This window comes from Sesamum indicum, linkage group LG8 (assembly GCF_026168435.1).
Source record: "Sesamum indicum cultivar Baizhima isolate 11 linkage group LG8, ASM2616843v1, whole genome shotgun sequence".
NCBI classification, from domain to species: domain Eukaryota; kingdom Viridiplantae; phylum Streptophyta; class Magnoliopsida; order Lamiales; family Pedaliaceae; genus Sesamum; species Sesamum indicum.
In genome coordinates, this window is record NC_142664.1 from 27,096,059 (window position 1) to 27,110,610 (window position 14,552).

The 14,552-nt window shown below is 38.7% G+C and overlaps 3 protein-coding genes across 6 annotated transcripts; 1 reads left to right on the top strand and 2 right to left on the bottom strand.

The window, feature by feature from the left end:
* Window positions 1-299: 299 nt before the first annotated feature.
* Window positions 300-5,217, bottom strand: EMB1138 (DEAD box RNA helicase (RH3)). Its single transcript, XM_011089282.3, has 10 exons — window positions 4,690-5,217; window positions 4,197-4,330; window positions 3,702-4,113; window positions 3,309-3,407; window positions 2,965-3,189; window positions 2,114-2,491; window positions 1,627-1,770; window positions 1,437-1,532; window positions 1,043-1,359; window positions 300-794 (listed from the first exon to the last, which is right to left on the bottom strand). The coding sequence occupies exons 1-10, from the start codon at window positions 5,116-5,118 to the stop codon at window positions 716-718; spliced, it is 2,313 nt and encodes a 770-aa protein (XP_011087584.1). The 5' UTR covers window positions 5,119-5,217; the 3' UTR covers window positions 300-715.
* A 934-nt stretch (window positions 5,218-6,151) lies between these two features.
* LOC105169413 (putative disease resistance protein At4g27220) lies at window positions 6,152-10,562 on the top strand. 4 transcript variants are annotated; one of them, XM_088884305.1, is made up of 3 exons: window positions 6,152-6,333; window positions 6,735-6,868; window positions 7,115-10,562. In XM_088884305.1, the coding sequence occupies exons 2-3, from the start codon at window positions 6,866-6,868 to the stop codon at window positions 10,223-10,225; spliced, it is 3,114 nt and encodes a 1,037-aa protein (XP_088740431.1). In that variant the 5' UTR covers window positions 6,152-6,333; window positions 6,735-6,865; the 3' UTR covers window positions 10,226-10,562. The 4 variants fall into 4 exon arrangements, with proteins under 4 accessions (XP_088740431.1, XP_088740432.1, XP_088740433.1 ...); XM_088884306.1 differs by having other exon boundaries at window positions 6,770-6,868; XM_088884307.1 differs by having other exon boundaries at window positions 6,853-10,562.
* Window positions 10,563-11,115: 553 nt separating this feature from the next.
* On the bottom strand, window positions 11,116-13,796 carry LOC105169025 (uncharacterized). Its single transcript, XM_011089283.3, has 3 exons — window positions 13,070-13,796; window positions 12,147-12,581; window positions 11,116-11,428 (listed from the first exon to the last, which is right to left on the bottom strand). The coding sequence occupies exons 1-3, from the start codon at window positions 13,617-13,619 to the stop codon at window positions 11,235-11,237; spliced, it is 1,179 nt and encodes a 392-aa protein (XP_011087585.2). The 5' UTR covers window positions 13,620-13,796; the 3' UTR covers window positions 11,116-11,234.
* Window positions 13,797-14,552: the final 756 nt, after the last annotated feature.

The following is a 14,552-nucleotide window of genomic DNA, read 5'->3' on the forward strand; positions in this document are numbered from 1 at the left end:
GTGGCCAATACATCCGCACAGCACTTACTCTTGTCCAACGGTTGTTTGCATGTAAGATCCCTACGGGTTACCTTCTATCCAAAAAAATCTGGGAACATCAAGCATTTCATTTCAAAAGTGGTTAAAAGGAACTGGAACATCATATGCATACAATATTAGCTAAGTTTAGCGTGAAGTGTTTAGAATTGAATGGTGTGAGCATCAATTGAACCCCACAAGACAAATCAAACTTTGCCCAAAAAGAGATTAACTGGAAAGGAGAGAGTGTAAAAATGCACTGATTCTATCACACTCTGGCATGTCTTCCAAAACAACGCTTCCATAGTATTTTATATATCAATACCACAATTATCCTGGTTAGTAACAGCCGATTCTATAGGTGCTTTGTTACTCAGAAACACAAATTATTTCCAGTTACCCAAATCATCACAACCCAAGGTAATAGGCTTCTTTTGGCAAATTGGTGCAGTGATCAAAAAATTTAAATAATCAACCCGCCAGAAAGTACTAAGTGGATCATGGGTGGTACTCGGATTGTAGATGCCGCAAAAACGGGAAAGTTGGAAGCTTGTGATCCTCCATGATGCCTTTTTCACCCAATATGGACTTGGATCTGCTAGTGGAAAGAACCAATCAGCCCAAGGCTTTGTTTCTCAACCGCAAGGTTTTCACATTTTCACAAGCTGCAACAGGAGGAGGATGATCTGACGGTAAACTAGTAGTCTTTCTTGTTGGGGCATTCAGATGCACGGTGGCCAGTACGCCCACAGTTGAAGCATGCACCTCCAAAGTTTCTGCTTCAGTAATATCATCAGATTATATATGAGCTATATAGGAAAAGTATAACTTATGTGCTGCGATACACATTTATTATACCATGACAGCAAAAAGATTTGAAGTGTGATTCCCAGTTGGAACCAAGCAATTTTGTCAATTTAGATTACCAACTACTATGAAAACAAGATTCTTTAGGATAGTTATGAATAGAATGGTTTGGGTTTTTTTCTTAATTGAGTAAAGATGCATTTGAGTCAAAATATACCTGTCCCTGGACCCAAAAGATGGTGACCGACTCGATTGCCTATCACCAATCAACCAATCACTCCCACTGCTTCTCGAGTTCCTAGACCACCTGTTCTCAGTTCTGCTGCTGCGACTACCTCTCCTGGAGTTATCCTCATCGTCAATGTCATCCAACCAGTCCCTGGAAGATCTAAAACTTCTTCGGTCCCTTGAACCTCCTCTTTGGTCCCTTGAACCTCCTCTTTGGTCCCTAGAACCTCTTGGTGACCGTCTATCACTGTTTGAAAACCTGCCGTAAAAATCGCTGGGAGGCCCATCATCTTGCAAAGGAGGCAACTGCAAACAGAAAGTTGGCACATTGATTTCAGTGAGACTAAAACTAGTCTTGATAACATTGATAATAAGATTCTCACTTTAGTGATCTTGGAAATAGTGTTTCCAGGTGGTAGTTCCTTATTCAGCAACTCTTTTGCAATCTCTTCTGGAAGATCAAATACTGCTCCTTGAACCTGACAGGATATCCATTTGCTCAATTAGATCAAAACTCTCATACCAATGCAGTAACAGCACAAGGTTGAGTGGACATCAGTGATATATACTTACATTTTGATCAGCAATTAGGTGTATTTTGCCTATTTCATCTGCGGCAGCATAATAAACATCAGACAGAAATCCTGTGACAGATCTAGCAGATAGGTATCCTCGAGAATAGGCAGTCTCACGTGTCAACTGTAGTGTAACTAAACCCTGCAGTACAAGCAAACAACGCCAAAGCAAGCACAGATGATTAGAAACCTAGTTAACATTGCTTGAAAAAATTTGCAAAGTCACCAATAGTAGCAGATACGTCAACATCGTATTTAAGAAAGCATACATGGCTATGAACAACATGATGCAAGAGAATATCAAAAGACAAAATTCCAAGAACAATATCTCCTCCATGGACACTCTGTGAGCTAAGTGTAAAGCCAAAAAGTAATATAGAATTGCATTTAGGCATATTTTTCCACAACAATCAAACTTATGATAAACACTCATATTGTAGTTCTTCAAACAACCAAGTTCTCTAACTACATCTGCTATCATTTACCTGTTCATGAGTAATAAGAGAACGAGAGGATGGTGGCTGAGAAAAACCACTCAAGGCTGCTAGAGCAGAAGCAAGAGCATCAACTCCTTGTTGTTCAAAGAGTTTTTGTGCAGTTGGAGTGAAGTACTCAACAGATTCAGGATGAACACCGCTAAGGGTAGCAACTACTTGCTCAGCTGATGATTCCAAAACCTCTTGAACAGATGGTGGACTAATAAATTCAAACTTGCACCCAACATCACGCTCAAGAGATTTGACAGTCCGCCTTTGGCTACTGGTGAACATCAGAACAGCTGTACCTTCTTTTCCTGCACGTCCTGTTCGGCCGGAACGGTGCACAAATGTCTCTGGGTCATTTGGAAGTTCATAATGAACAACCTAGAGAAAAAGTGGTCCAAAAGACACATGTGAATTACGAAGTAAACAAACATCTCGTCAATCAAGCAATATTTCAACTATGCAGCCAAACTGCCAAGAATCCCATCATCAAAACAAACTCAAAGACATCAACTGAAACAACAAGTTCCCAGAGAGTACAATCAGAGCAGAGATATTGGGCTAAAGGAGATACAGTAAACAGACATGCGAAAAATGGATAGCTCCTGAAGCATTTCATGGAATAGAAAACCCAGATAAAAGCAGAACAATAGATGTCACTATCTGCTAAAAACATCAACACCCTTCACAATGTTCTCTATTAGTACATAGTCCATACAACTTATGCCTTTATCATGGGAAGCATAACATACCCTCCTTCCAATATCCATAAAAGTTGCCAATGAAAGAGCAAATACATGCTTTATATCCAGAAGAACTCTTAAGCAGCATCATGAAAATTTAATTGAACTTACAAGGTCAACATTCGGAATATCAAGCCCGCGAGCAGCAACATCAGTAGCAACAAGCACTGTAAATTTTCCTTGCCTAAAACCATTTAACGTTCTTTCCCTCTGGTGCTGAGAAATGTCGCCATGCAGTGCCTCCGAAGCAATGCTATTTGTTAATACCAACGAGACTTCATCAGCATCTCGTTTAGTCTGTGTGAAAACAATGGTTTTTCCACCCTTCGCATAGACCTGGATTTAAAAATTTGATTTAATGGTTAAATCGCTACATAGACATTTGTAAGCTTCAAACAACTCAAACTAGAGCACGGCAAAATGAAACCTCAACAGAATAAGCAATGAATACATACTGTCACGAGATCCCCAAGGATAGTCCGTTTGGATGTTGCTGTAGTTGGAATAGCATACAACTTAATTCCTTCAGCCAACTTTTCTTCTTGATCACCAACCTATAATGTAGAGGCAAAAGACATGGAGAGAGAATATCAAACTTTGTTGATATTAACTTAACAGGAGAAGAGAAAGAATCAGCTGAAACCTGAGAGTAACCATAACATGGACATATGATTCTTATATAAAAATGAAATGAAGCCAACATCATCAAAGTGAATACAAGCAGCAAATAGAATTAATAGATCATGGCAAATATATTGTTACCATTATTTTAGTATAGGAAATCAGAAGCAAGACCCACGACATACAACAAAGAACTCAGTGATACTTATTTGATGAAAATGACTTACTAGGTCAATGGTCAGAGGATTATTCAGAAATTTCCTGGCTAATTTTTTAACCCAACCAGGCATGGTTGCTGAAAAAAGCATGCTTTGCCTCTCTGAAGGAAGCTTTTCCAGAATGACTTCGACATCTTCCTCAAATCCAACAGCAAGCATTTGATCCGCTTCATCAAGAACCAAATATTGAACTTCACCCAATTTCAAGCTGTTGTTATTGATCAGGTCAATAATTCTACCAGGAGTTCCAACCACAACATCAACTCCACGGGAAAGTGCACTCTCCTGTGTGACATATGAAACCCCTCCATAAATGCAGACAGTGTTCAAATATGGAGCAGACTCTTTGAATTCCTTCTCCACTTGCTTAGCCAGTTCTCTGGTAGGTGCTAGGACCAATACCTTTGGAAGCCGTCCCCGTCTTCAAACAAACAAAATGTTGTTATTACACAGATAGAAGTAAGTAACACCATGTGAAGAGTTTACAAATCGCATGTGATATACCTCAAAGAACCTTTTTCCTGTTCAGCATCGAGTCCTTTGATTATTGGGATACCAAATGCTAATGTTTTTCCGGTCCCAGTCTTTGCGCGAGCGATAATGTCACGACCTTCCAGTGCTGGCACTAAAACAGCTCTCTACATAAGCAAACATAAGAGCAAACTCAATCAGAGTTCGTATTATTCATAAAGCCCAGTCAATCAAAAGAATATCAAGAATACCCAAAATATGTACTTCCAATGAGAATGAACCATTAGTAATTCTATTCTGGAGTTGTGTGCTATACCAGTATACTTTTATGATTAATCTCCTCGTAGACTAAACTACTCTCTTGCTGTGCTATATTTCAAGCTAATAAACCGAGAAATTCATTTCAATAATCTCCAGACATACATCTTCCACTTCCACAAATGGATAAAGTTTCTGGTAGACCAACTCTCAGTACCACTACGCAACATTATGATACAAGAAGGAACTAAGAGCGAAAAAGACAGACCTGGATAGGGAAAAGCTGAGTAATCCCACGCTTCTCGAGCGTAGCCACAAGGCGTTGAGGCAAACCAAGTTTAGAAACATCTAGTTCATCCGCACTTCCGGCCTCAATCTCCCCAAATTCCTCTTCCGACTCTTCGTACTCGCTCCCGCTAACGTCCGAGGCGCTCCTTCCGAAACCCCCAAGCCCCTTAAACGCCTCCTCGCTCAAAACAGAGGAGTTGGGAGTGACCACAGCTGAAGCAACAAAAGAATTGGACGCACCAGCAGCCGCCTTGAGGCGGCCGGCGAAAGAAAAAGCTCTGAAGGGGTTATGAGCGGCGGAGAAATGGAGAGCTAATGGCGGGGCGGAAGTGGGGCGCTTGGAGTGGTCAAGAGATGGATTGGTCTGGTATATGGAGGAAACTCCGATGATGGAGGAGGAGCAGGCCATGAGTGGCGGTGCAGGGCGGAGAGGAGGGGATAAGGGTGGAGAGGTTTATGTATGGTACAATAAACTTCCACCTCAGTGAGAGAGAGGGGGGGTACAGTGCTGGGCTGGGGGATATTTATAATTGGGGGGGTTGGATTTGATATTTTTTGGGAAAACTTATCTTCATTTATTTTACAGTAAAAAAATAATTAAATTTAGAAACTTTACAAACCAGATATTTATCTTTATCTTTTGATTTTTCTCTTCAAAATATTTAAAAAAGATATTCAAAATTTGCATCTTATCAACATAAATTCCAAAAAGAAAAAGAAAACTATATAAATTTATAGAATATCAATATCATATTTACATTCTGTATTACGTGAATTAACATCCACTGCAATATAATAAGATATATGCTATAAATAATATTATAATGAAATTAATTTTGTAGCTAATGAAAATGGACTAACAATCCATGTTCCTGTATTAAAAATGTTCGAAATAAAACGAGGTATATAGACAACGAAACAACTACACATATTACACTTTTATTGTCAATTTCTATTGCTAGTAAAAGACTTGGCTATAAAGTTTTGGAATAAATTTAAACATAAAATCTGTAAAATATCTTAATTTACAAAATTATTTTAGTTTTGAAAATGAAAATTGCTATGAAGCCTTATTTGCAATAGATAAAAAATTAATGTGTTATTGAACAATATAGAACTTTTATTTTTATATTAACGACATTGTTACAGAATTTAATAAAAGAATAATTATATTTAATATTAATAATTAATTTATAATGAATTGTTCGCTAAAGACAACAAATGTGGGTAAATTACAATTTTCATTCCTATGTTTTTGGTCGGAATATGATATTGATCCTTACCTAGACATCATAATAATTCATAAAAATAGTGAATCAACATTGTACATAAAAGAATTTAAGGACTAAAATCAATTTTCACTGAAAATATAGGGACTGATCGTGTAATTTAACCCAAGAAATGACTTCATAATCGCCAGAACTACAAAAGGTGCTAAAGCCCATGTGGATAGGTGATGATCTCGTTGACTCCCACAATTCTTCAACTCTTCTTTCACAATTCTTCAACTCTTCTTTCAGCCATTTTTACACAAACGCAGGAAGTTCAAATTTTCATTTCTGCAAAACGCGGTGATACAGTTGATTATTAATCCTTCATTTCCAATCTTCTGTTCAAGAACAGTGTAAGCGTATTACTGCAGTTTGGTAAAGCAATTATTTTTAGTCTTACATGAAACTACTTTCGTGGCTGAATGTGTGCAGTCTCTGGGATTTTTAAGATGAATGGCATTTCTTGTTTCTTGAAAATTCTGATGATTTAGACTTTGAAATTTCAATTGCTTTTCCGGGCTTACAGATTTTGCGTTGTGATCTGGATTCTGTTAGATTGCTTTTACATTGAGTAGTTGAAAATGTGTGTTAGAAGTACCTTTCATCATTCACAGAGAACGAGATTTGATTTTTACTTACTGCGTAGATGCCTAAGGGAGTTATGGACCTGTAAAAACTGAGAGAATTCAGGTTTTATTATGATATATCCTTTGTTTAGTACTTTACTATCACACAATTATGTTGGTGGATGCAGAAATGTTAGAGACTTTCTCCACAATTTTCTTGCAGAGTCTTATGGATATCATGTGATGGGAAGAACCTAATCTTTCATGCGGCGTGAATTTGCTCACAGTAGATTTTGATTATTGCAGCACTTGAAGCTGGATGGTATCCAAGTTTCATATTATCAAAGTCTTCATCCTGCTGTAGGCGAACTGAAAGTTGATCAGATTGATTGATAGTGGAGAGTTTTTTGTTTTGTTTTTTCAGACCTAAAATCTGTTACGGAGATCTGTAGTGCCATTCTCTTCCTTCACCATCTTTTAGCAACAAACATGATATTTTGGAGTTTGATAACCTCACACATTGCAGATGATTCAAACAGTTTGAAGAGTTTATTTGATTGATTTTCAGGCAGTTCTTATGGCTGAGATGTTGTCAAACATGGCTGAGAAGCTGGCAAATCTTGCTGCAGAAATGCTTCTTGACTACACTGGAATTAAAGAGAAGATGGAAACTCTAAGAAATGACATCCAAGTCTTAGAAAATCGTGCTGCGGATGTGCTTGCAGTGATAGAGGAGGAAGAAATTTATAACGGTAAGAAGCGGAAGAGAGAAGTTGAAGACTGGTTGGCCAATGTAGATAGGAAGAAAATAAAATGCGAGAGCTTGAACCAAGAAGTGCAGCAGACGAGGTTTTATAATTTTTTTTCACGTCTGCATTTGGGAAAGCTTGTCAAGAAAACTAGGTTGGAAGTGGAGAAACTTGCAGAGCGTGGTAAATTTTCTGAGGGGCTTTTTCTTGAAGTTTGTAAGACAAAGGGGAAGCCTTTGGTGACAACAGAATGGAAATCTCAACGCTCTCTAAAACAAAATCTGAAGACAGTTTGGGCATGGTTAATGAATGATATCGACTCACGAATTGGCATTTATGGTATGGGTGGAGTCGGTAAGACGACTTTGGCAATGCATATCCACAACAAACTTCTAAATGATCCTAAATGCAAGGGCCGTGTGTATTGGATTAATGTCTCACAAGATTCCAACATTCACAAGTTGCAGAATGACATTGCCAGTGTCATTAATCTAGATCTTTCAAGTGAAGATAATGAGAATCTGAGAGCTGCAGAGTTGTTTGAGGCATTGAGGAAAAGGAGAAGTTTTGTGCTCATACTGGACAATGTATGGAACAATTTTGATATTGAGAAGATAGGAATTCCTCTTGGAAGAGATGGAAGTAAGTTGCTCATAACTAGTCGATCGGTTGATGTTTGTCATAAGATGGGTTGCCAAAGAATTATAAAAGTGAATGTTCTGAATGAGGAAGAATCTTGGGAATTATTCCTAGAGAAACTTGGGTATGGGATAAAACTTCCTTCCGATACAGAAGACGTAGCAAAGGAAGTAGCAAAAAGATGTGCTGGCTTGCCACTTGGGATTATTACGATGGGTGGAAGCATGAGGGGGGTAATAGACATACATGAATGGAGAGACGCATTGGAAGAACTGAAAGAATCTTCAATGGGGCCAGATGACATGGAAAACAAGGTATTCCCGCTACTCTTATGCAGCTTTATACGCTTGAGGGATCCAAAACTGCAGCGCTGTTTTCTCTATTGCTGTTTGTATCCCGAAGACTACAGAATACCCAGAGAGGAATTAATTAGCAAGTTCATTTCTGAGGGTTTAATGGATAGAAGAAATAGTAGACAGGCCAGCTTTGATCAGGGCCACTCAATATTGAATAAGTTGGAGAATACCTCCTTACTGGAGAGAGCTGACCCTAAATATGTAAGGATGCATGATTTGATCAGAGACATGGCCCTAAGGATTGCTAGAAATGACACTGGGTTCATGGTAAAAGCTGGATTGCAGCTACATGTAATTCCAGAGGAGCAGGAATGGGAAGAGGATCTGGACAAGATATCATTGATGTGTAACAAGATATCGGATATGACTCATTGCATGTCGCCCAACTGCCCAAGGCTCTCAACCCTGATTCTGCGAAGAAATCCCCTGGAGAAAATTCCAGATGCTTTCTTTGTGAACATGCGTGGTCTCAAAGTCCTTGACTTGAGTTACACTTGGATTGAGGAGCTGCCAAATTCCGTATCTGACTTGGAGAATCTCAATGCACTGTTGCTCACATGTTGTATTGAGCTCAAATATGTGCCACCACTGACAAAACTCAAGGAATTGAAAGAACTGGACCTTAATAAGAATCAACTCAAAGAATTGCCTCAAGGCATGCAAGGTTTGGTCAATCTCAAGTCCTTGAATATAGGATTCATGAGCTGTATGGAAATGATACCGGCTGGTATACTACCGAAACTCTCCCATCTGCAACGCCTCATACTTCCCGATCATTTCCAAGTGCGAGCAGAAGAGCTGGAAGGGTTGAAAAACCTGGAAGAATTTCAAGGCTTGTTTTATGATGTACATGATCTCAATCAATTCATCACATCCCAACAGAAATACGGGAAACTTAGTTTTTACAGTATTATTGTAGGTGCTTACGATTCTTGGTCAAGGATTCATCCAGATAGCAAAAGATTAACTGATAAACTGCTGACCATAAAGGGTTACTGTTTTAGGAGAGGAAGAGGGGGAGAAGATAAAGTGTTGCTGCCCCAGGACATCCAAGACTTGAAAATTGTCAGGTGTGACGGCCTAAGTAGCTGCTTCTCAGATATGTTCCCATCACTAAATAGCTTAAGAAGCTTGAAAAGTTTCAGAATCGGTCATTGTATTGAAATAGAGTGCATTTCTACACTATCCTCCTCCAGTTATCTGATGGAAGAAAAACAAGACTCCTGCTGCTTCCCATTCCAAAGCCTCGAATATTTAATTGTCTCATGGTTGCCTAATCTCACTTCTCTCATACAGTGGGATGTAAGAGCAGCTGTACCTCCAACCGGAACCTTTTCTCATCTTAAAAAGCTGCGAATCGAATTTTGCAACAAAATCAGGAAGCTATTCACATTAAGGACGATGCAGAATCTTTACAGCCTTGAGGAGGTTTATGTCTCTGAATGTGCTGGAATGGAGGAAATTATAGGAGAAGACGAGGGTGAACTGGAATCAAACAGCAGCAGTTGCTACCCGGCACCAGTTTCCTCCAGTTACAATGATCAAGCCATTCTGACCCTACCAAAGCTGAGGGCATTATCTTTGAAATGGCTGCCTGAACTGAGAAGCATCTGCAGGGAGACGGTGGTTTGTGATTCAATTGAAACCATCGGCATGTTTCAGTGCCATAGAATAAAACGGCTGCCATTTTTCATGCCCCAGCTGAATGGACAACCATCTCCTCCCCCGACTCTCAAGCAGATTAGAATAGGTAAAGACGACAGAGAATGGTGGGAGTCACTGGAATGGAGTCACTCCAATATCAAGAACATGCTTCAACCTTTTGTTAAATATTTGGAACTAGGATTCCAGAAAGGCCTCATTAAGCCAGATTGGAAGAAGTTGGTGCTTGTTTGTTTGTTTATCAGGCGTCTCCAAGTTCAATCACGTTCCTGATGAAATGGAAGAACTGAGTTCAAGTCAGGTTCAGAAAGCTCTAATGATTATGTTCTGAACTACAGTTATCGTTTAAGATCTTCTGCGGGACAAAATAGAAGGAAAACCTCTGCGGAATACCACCAAAGACGTATGGATATATATTATTCAGAGGTGATATGACAGCCTACTGGTATTTTTTGACCTGTAAAAGTTTAATGTACGAATGTCAATGCATGTATATTTTCAAATAAATTTTCATGATTTTCCTATGTATAATTTATTTATAATCATTCGTTGTAAACTGCCTCTTCAGGCTGCCGTTAATAGTTGACTCAGTTTTCAACTTTTAGGCGTCTCTTTAATCGGCTAATTATGTCTGACATTTTTACTTCACATTTATTCAAATGTTAAATGACTAACTTTAAGTGTTATTAAGGATATATTAAGTATATTATTTAGACAAAATTTACGGGATCAGATGGCCAGGTTTTGCTACCTTCTTGTCCATTTACTCCCTCATTTATTTGTCTGTCTAGAATTGTCGGAAATTGATAACTTTGCCAGAATAATTAATTCATTAAGGAACTTACGTATTTGTTTAGGTTGTCGTTTCATTCAAATTTATAAGTTTATTATCTTAATAGAAACAAAGTTAACCCTCTGAATCAAATATATAGACTTGAGGCTTCTGAATTCGAATTATATAAATATTTTTAGGACCCTCATCATCGACATTACAGACGAAGATTAAGATCCTGAACTTACTAGCATCATCACCATGGCACTTCCCAAGTTCGGGGCGGGAGAGTTTTCTAATTCTGTAAATATATGCACTGTATTCTTGCCAAGCATACCCCTGAAAGCTGTTATACCATTTCTTGGCAAAATAAGGAAAACTGACACAATAGTTACGCAAACGCTGTTCTATTAGATTGATAAAATAGTCACAGGATGTAATCTGCCTACGCCCTAGCTAAACGACTTTAGAACATAAAGGGTGAATTTAAAAGTAGAGATACAAATTAGGCTAAGAGGTGGTGGAAGGGCTGACACTAGGGTTATCGGTTAGGTCGCCAGACTTTAGCGATGATAGATATTTACTTGTGAGTGGAATGCATGAATATGCAACGAATGAAGCCCCTATGGCAATGGACAATCCCATCAAACTCCATATCCACCTCCGGCGACTCTTCTTCCGTTCTTGTTGCCTACGTACAACCTCTGCAAAAGTTGAATCAAGAAATTGGACAGAATAAACGCAAAACAGTCCTTACATGTTTAATATTGCAGACAAACAGGTCATGGGTCAGAGTTATGTCTGAAAAGTACTCCAATGTAATAGATGCAGAAGATCAGAAAATATTTCATAACTGATTGGAAAAAAATTGGGAGTAGCATATGAGAGATTTAGAAGTGCCTGGACCTTTCCGGAATTACAAAGCCCCAACACTATACAAATATCTTACTTCCTTATGACTTACTAAATGATTTCCAATAACCCGAGGAAGCAGGATGGCAATCAAAAGAGAACCAGACACTTTATGAGGATCAGCAGATGATGATATGAGAACTATCCAAATGAAACAATTCCCTGGTCTCAACTTGAATTCAGCTTTCTTCTGTAAGGTTTTTGCTACTTGCCTAAGTGGACATCTCTCTCAATACGATACCTCTTATCACCAATATAACTACCCTGAACAGATGATAATACTTCTGTAAGGGGAAGAACCACGTTAACACCCCTCAGAAACCACAATTACAGATGAAGCGATCAATTTCGAGCAAATTAATCATAAAGGGCCCACAGACAGCATCAAGTTAGTTTTAAGTGGAGGCCAAGGTAAAAATGCAGAGAGCCAGTTCTCAATCAAGTCATCTTTTTAAGGGTTGTCATTCCAAAAATGCTGATATAATAAGGAAACACATTCAGAAAACGTACCCACAAGCTTCCTCTGTGACAATTCATGATTAACAGTTTCATAGTACTGCAGTCTATCCCGTAATCGTAATATTTCCTGGTCTTTTGAATCAATGATCGTGGCAGCAGCTTCTTCAGCTTCAGCACGTGCTTGACCCCTTCCAATTGCTTCAGCGACAAACCTGGCAACTACAACTTCCTGCGAAAACTGATCAATTGAATTGTCATCGAGCTGCATGTTATCACTAGCAGTTGGGGGTGCAGGAAATTTTAGCCCAGCCTGAGACATAAGGTTACTGATCCTCTCCCACTGACTGCGGATCAAAATAAGATTGTCTTCTACAGTCTTTCTCCTTTCAATTTCCACAAGAATACTGAGTCTTGTGGTGCGCAATTCTGATTCAACTCTAGAACCACAGGAAGGTATATTTGAAAAGGACCCATCTGAGGAGAAGCCTGTGAATAGAATTGTTAGAGGGAAAATCAATGTCGAGATCACTGACGCGAAACAGCATGCAATCTTGCTGACCAGTTGCTTAGTGCATCAAAATTTCACAAGGCGGAAAAATTGATAAAATTTAGAATCATGGCCCTGCCGCATGGACATTAAGAAGGATGTTAAACAAGAAATACCATGAAAGAAATCTTATTGGGAGACAAGAAATCCTCGAATACAGAGTACCTGATCTTTAATTCCTCAAGTAAAACAGGATGGTATTATACAAAACTTCTAAGGAAAAGAGAGACCCCCATATGCTTTTTGAACTTTTTAAGGTCTTTTTCTAGTGTTTTCGCCTCAAATTGTTCAAAATTAAGTCTCCTAAAATTGAGGAAGACGGTCCGAACAATAAATTGAGAAAATCACGCCAACAGTTGATATGTGATATACAGATTGATAAGTTGTTCCCACACACACGTGTAAAAGAAAATAAGTTCAATTTTACCATCATCTGCATCAAAAAACTCCCCCGGAGCAGAAACAAAGCTGCAGCTCTCGATTCGCCTTCCAACACCGAAATCATTCGCCTCCCCTTCAGTTCCCACGCCCATGGCTTCACTCCTTGGATCACGAAACACCTCATCATCATCGTCGCCGTCATCAACATCATCATTCGCATTTAAGTCCTCATTCACAAAATTGTCCCCCACCTCCTCCTCCACCTCCACCTCCAAACTGAACCCACCGGCCTCCTGCAACTCCTGAACTTCATCCGCACCAACTCTCCTCGTTTCATGTCCACCACGACGGCGCTTGTGGTTGACGACGTAAGGAGAAGGCGAAAGCGGGTCGGTGGAACAATACTCCGGTATAGGAGCCTGCACCGGAGTGACATACAAAGCCGGAGATATGTACAAGTGTCTCGGCCCCCCATTTCTCTGGTCGGGGTCCGGTTTTGGGTCTCCCTGGCGTGTTCTCAACAGGGGCTTTTTGAGGGAACCTCGAGCTCCGGGCTCCAGCAAATTTTCCAACGGGACAGTAGCAAAAGTGGGCATGTCTTTTTCTTGAAATGGAATGACCCAACTGGGCAGTATTCAAACAAAGGGGTTTGGGCTTACTGCTCACTGCTCTCCCTCTGCTTTCACCGCCATAGGAAGGGAGACGGAGGGTTTTAGGTGGGAAAATGCAAAGACTGTGAGCAGCGGTGACTGCGGTTCCATTTTTTTAAATTTATTATCAAATTAAATTGTCAACGTTGATTTTATAAAATAATTTTTTAAATTATTACTTTTAAAATCAAAATTAAAGGTACAATTTGATGCGGTTGCGACAGTTTGGTGGCCCAATAGTGTGGTGCAATTTAGTCTAAATTTAGAATTTTAAAAAATAAATCATAAAAAACTGTTTGATTCAATTCGATTCAAACGATTTTAAATTTTTTAGATCAACCCCTAACTGCAAGAGAGAAAAAGATAAATTTTTTTAAAGCATTTCGTTGTGACTTTGGTTTGGTATGATGAATTGATTATCATATGCGACAATTACACTCTCCTCCTCTGAAGTTTGGTGTAATTATACGTAAATCCTTTATGATTTGAAAAATTATATCTAAATCCTTATATTTGCTTTCGTCTAACGAATAAGTCTCCTAATTAGTCAAAATTCACCGAATTCGATGATATTAACAAAAATATAGAATCAAAATTGATATTTACCCTTAATTGATTAAAACTGACTTATTATAGATTAAAAAATTCTTTTCGAACGAAACTACTCTTATAACGTTGAGGTTATACCTACCCACATGTATTAACGTGTGAAAATATATGAGGATAATTTGGTCATAAAAAGATTTCTTTGACATACTATAAGTCAGTAATAAGTCAATTAGGGGTAACTATAATTTTTTTTTTAATTTTTTATTCATATTAATAAATTCAATGAATTTTGATTAACAAAAAATTTATTTGTTAGACAAAAATAAATTT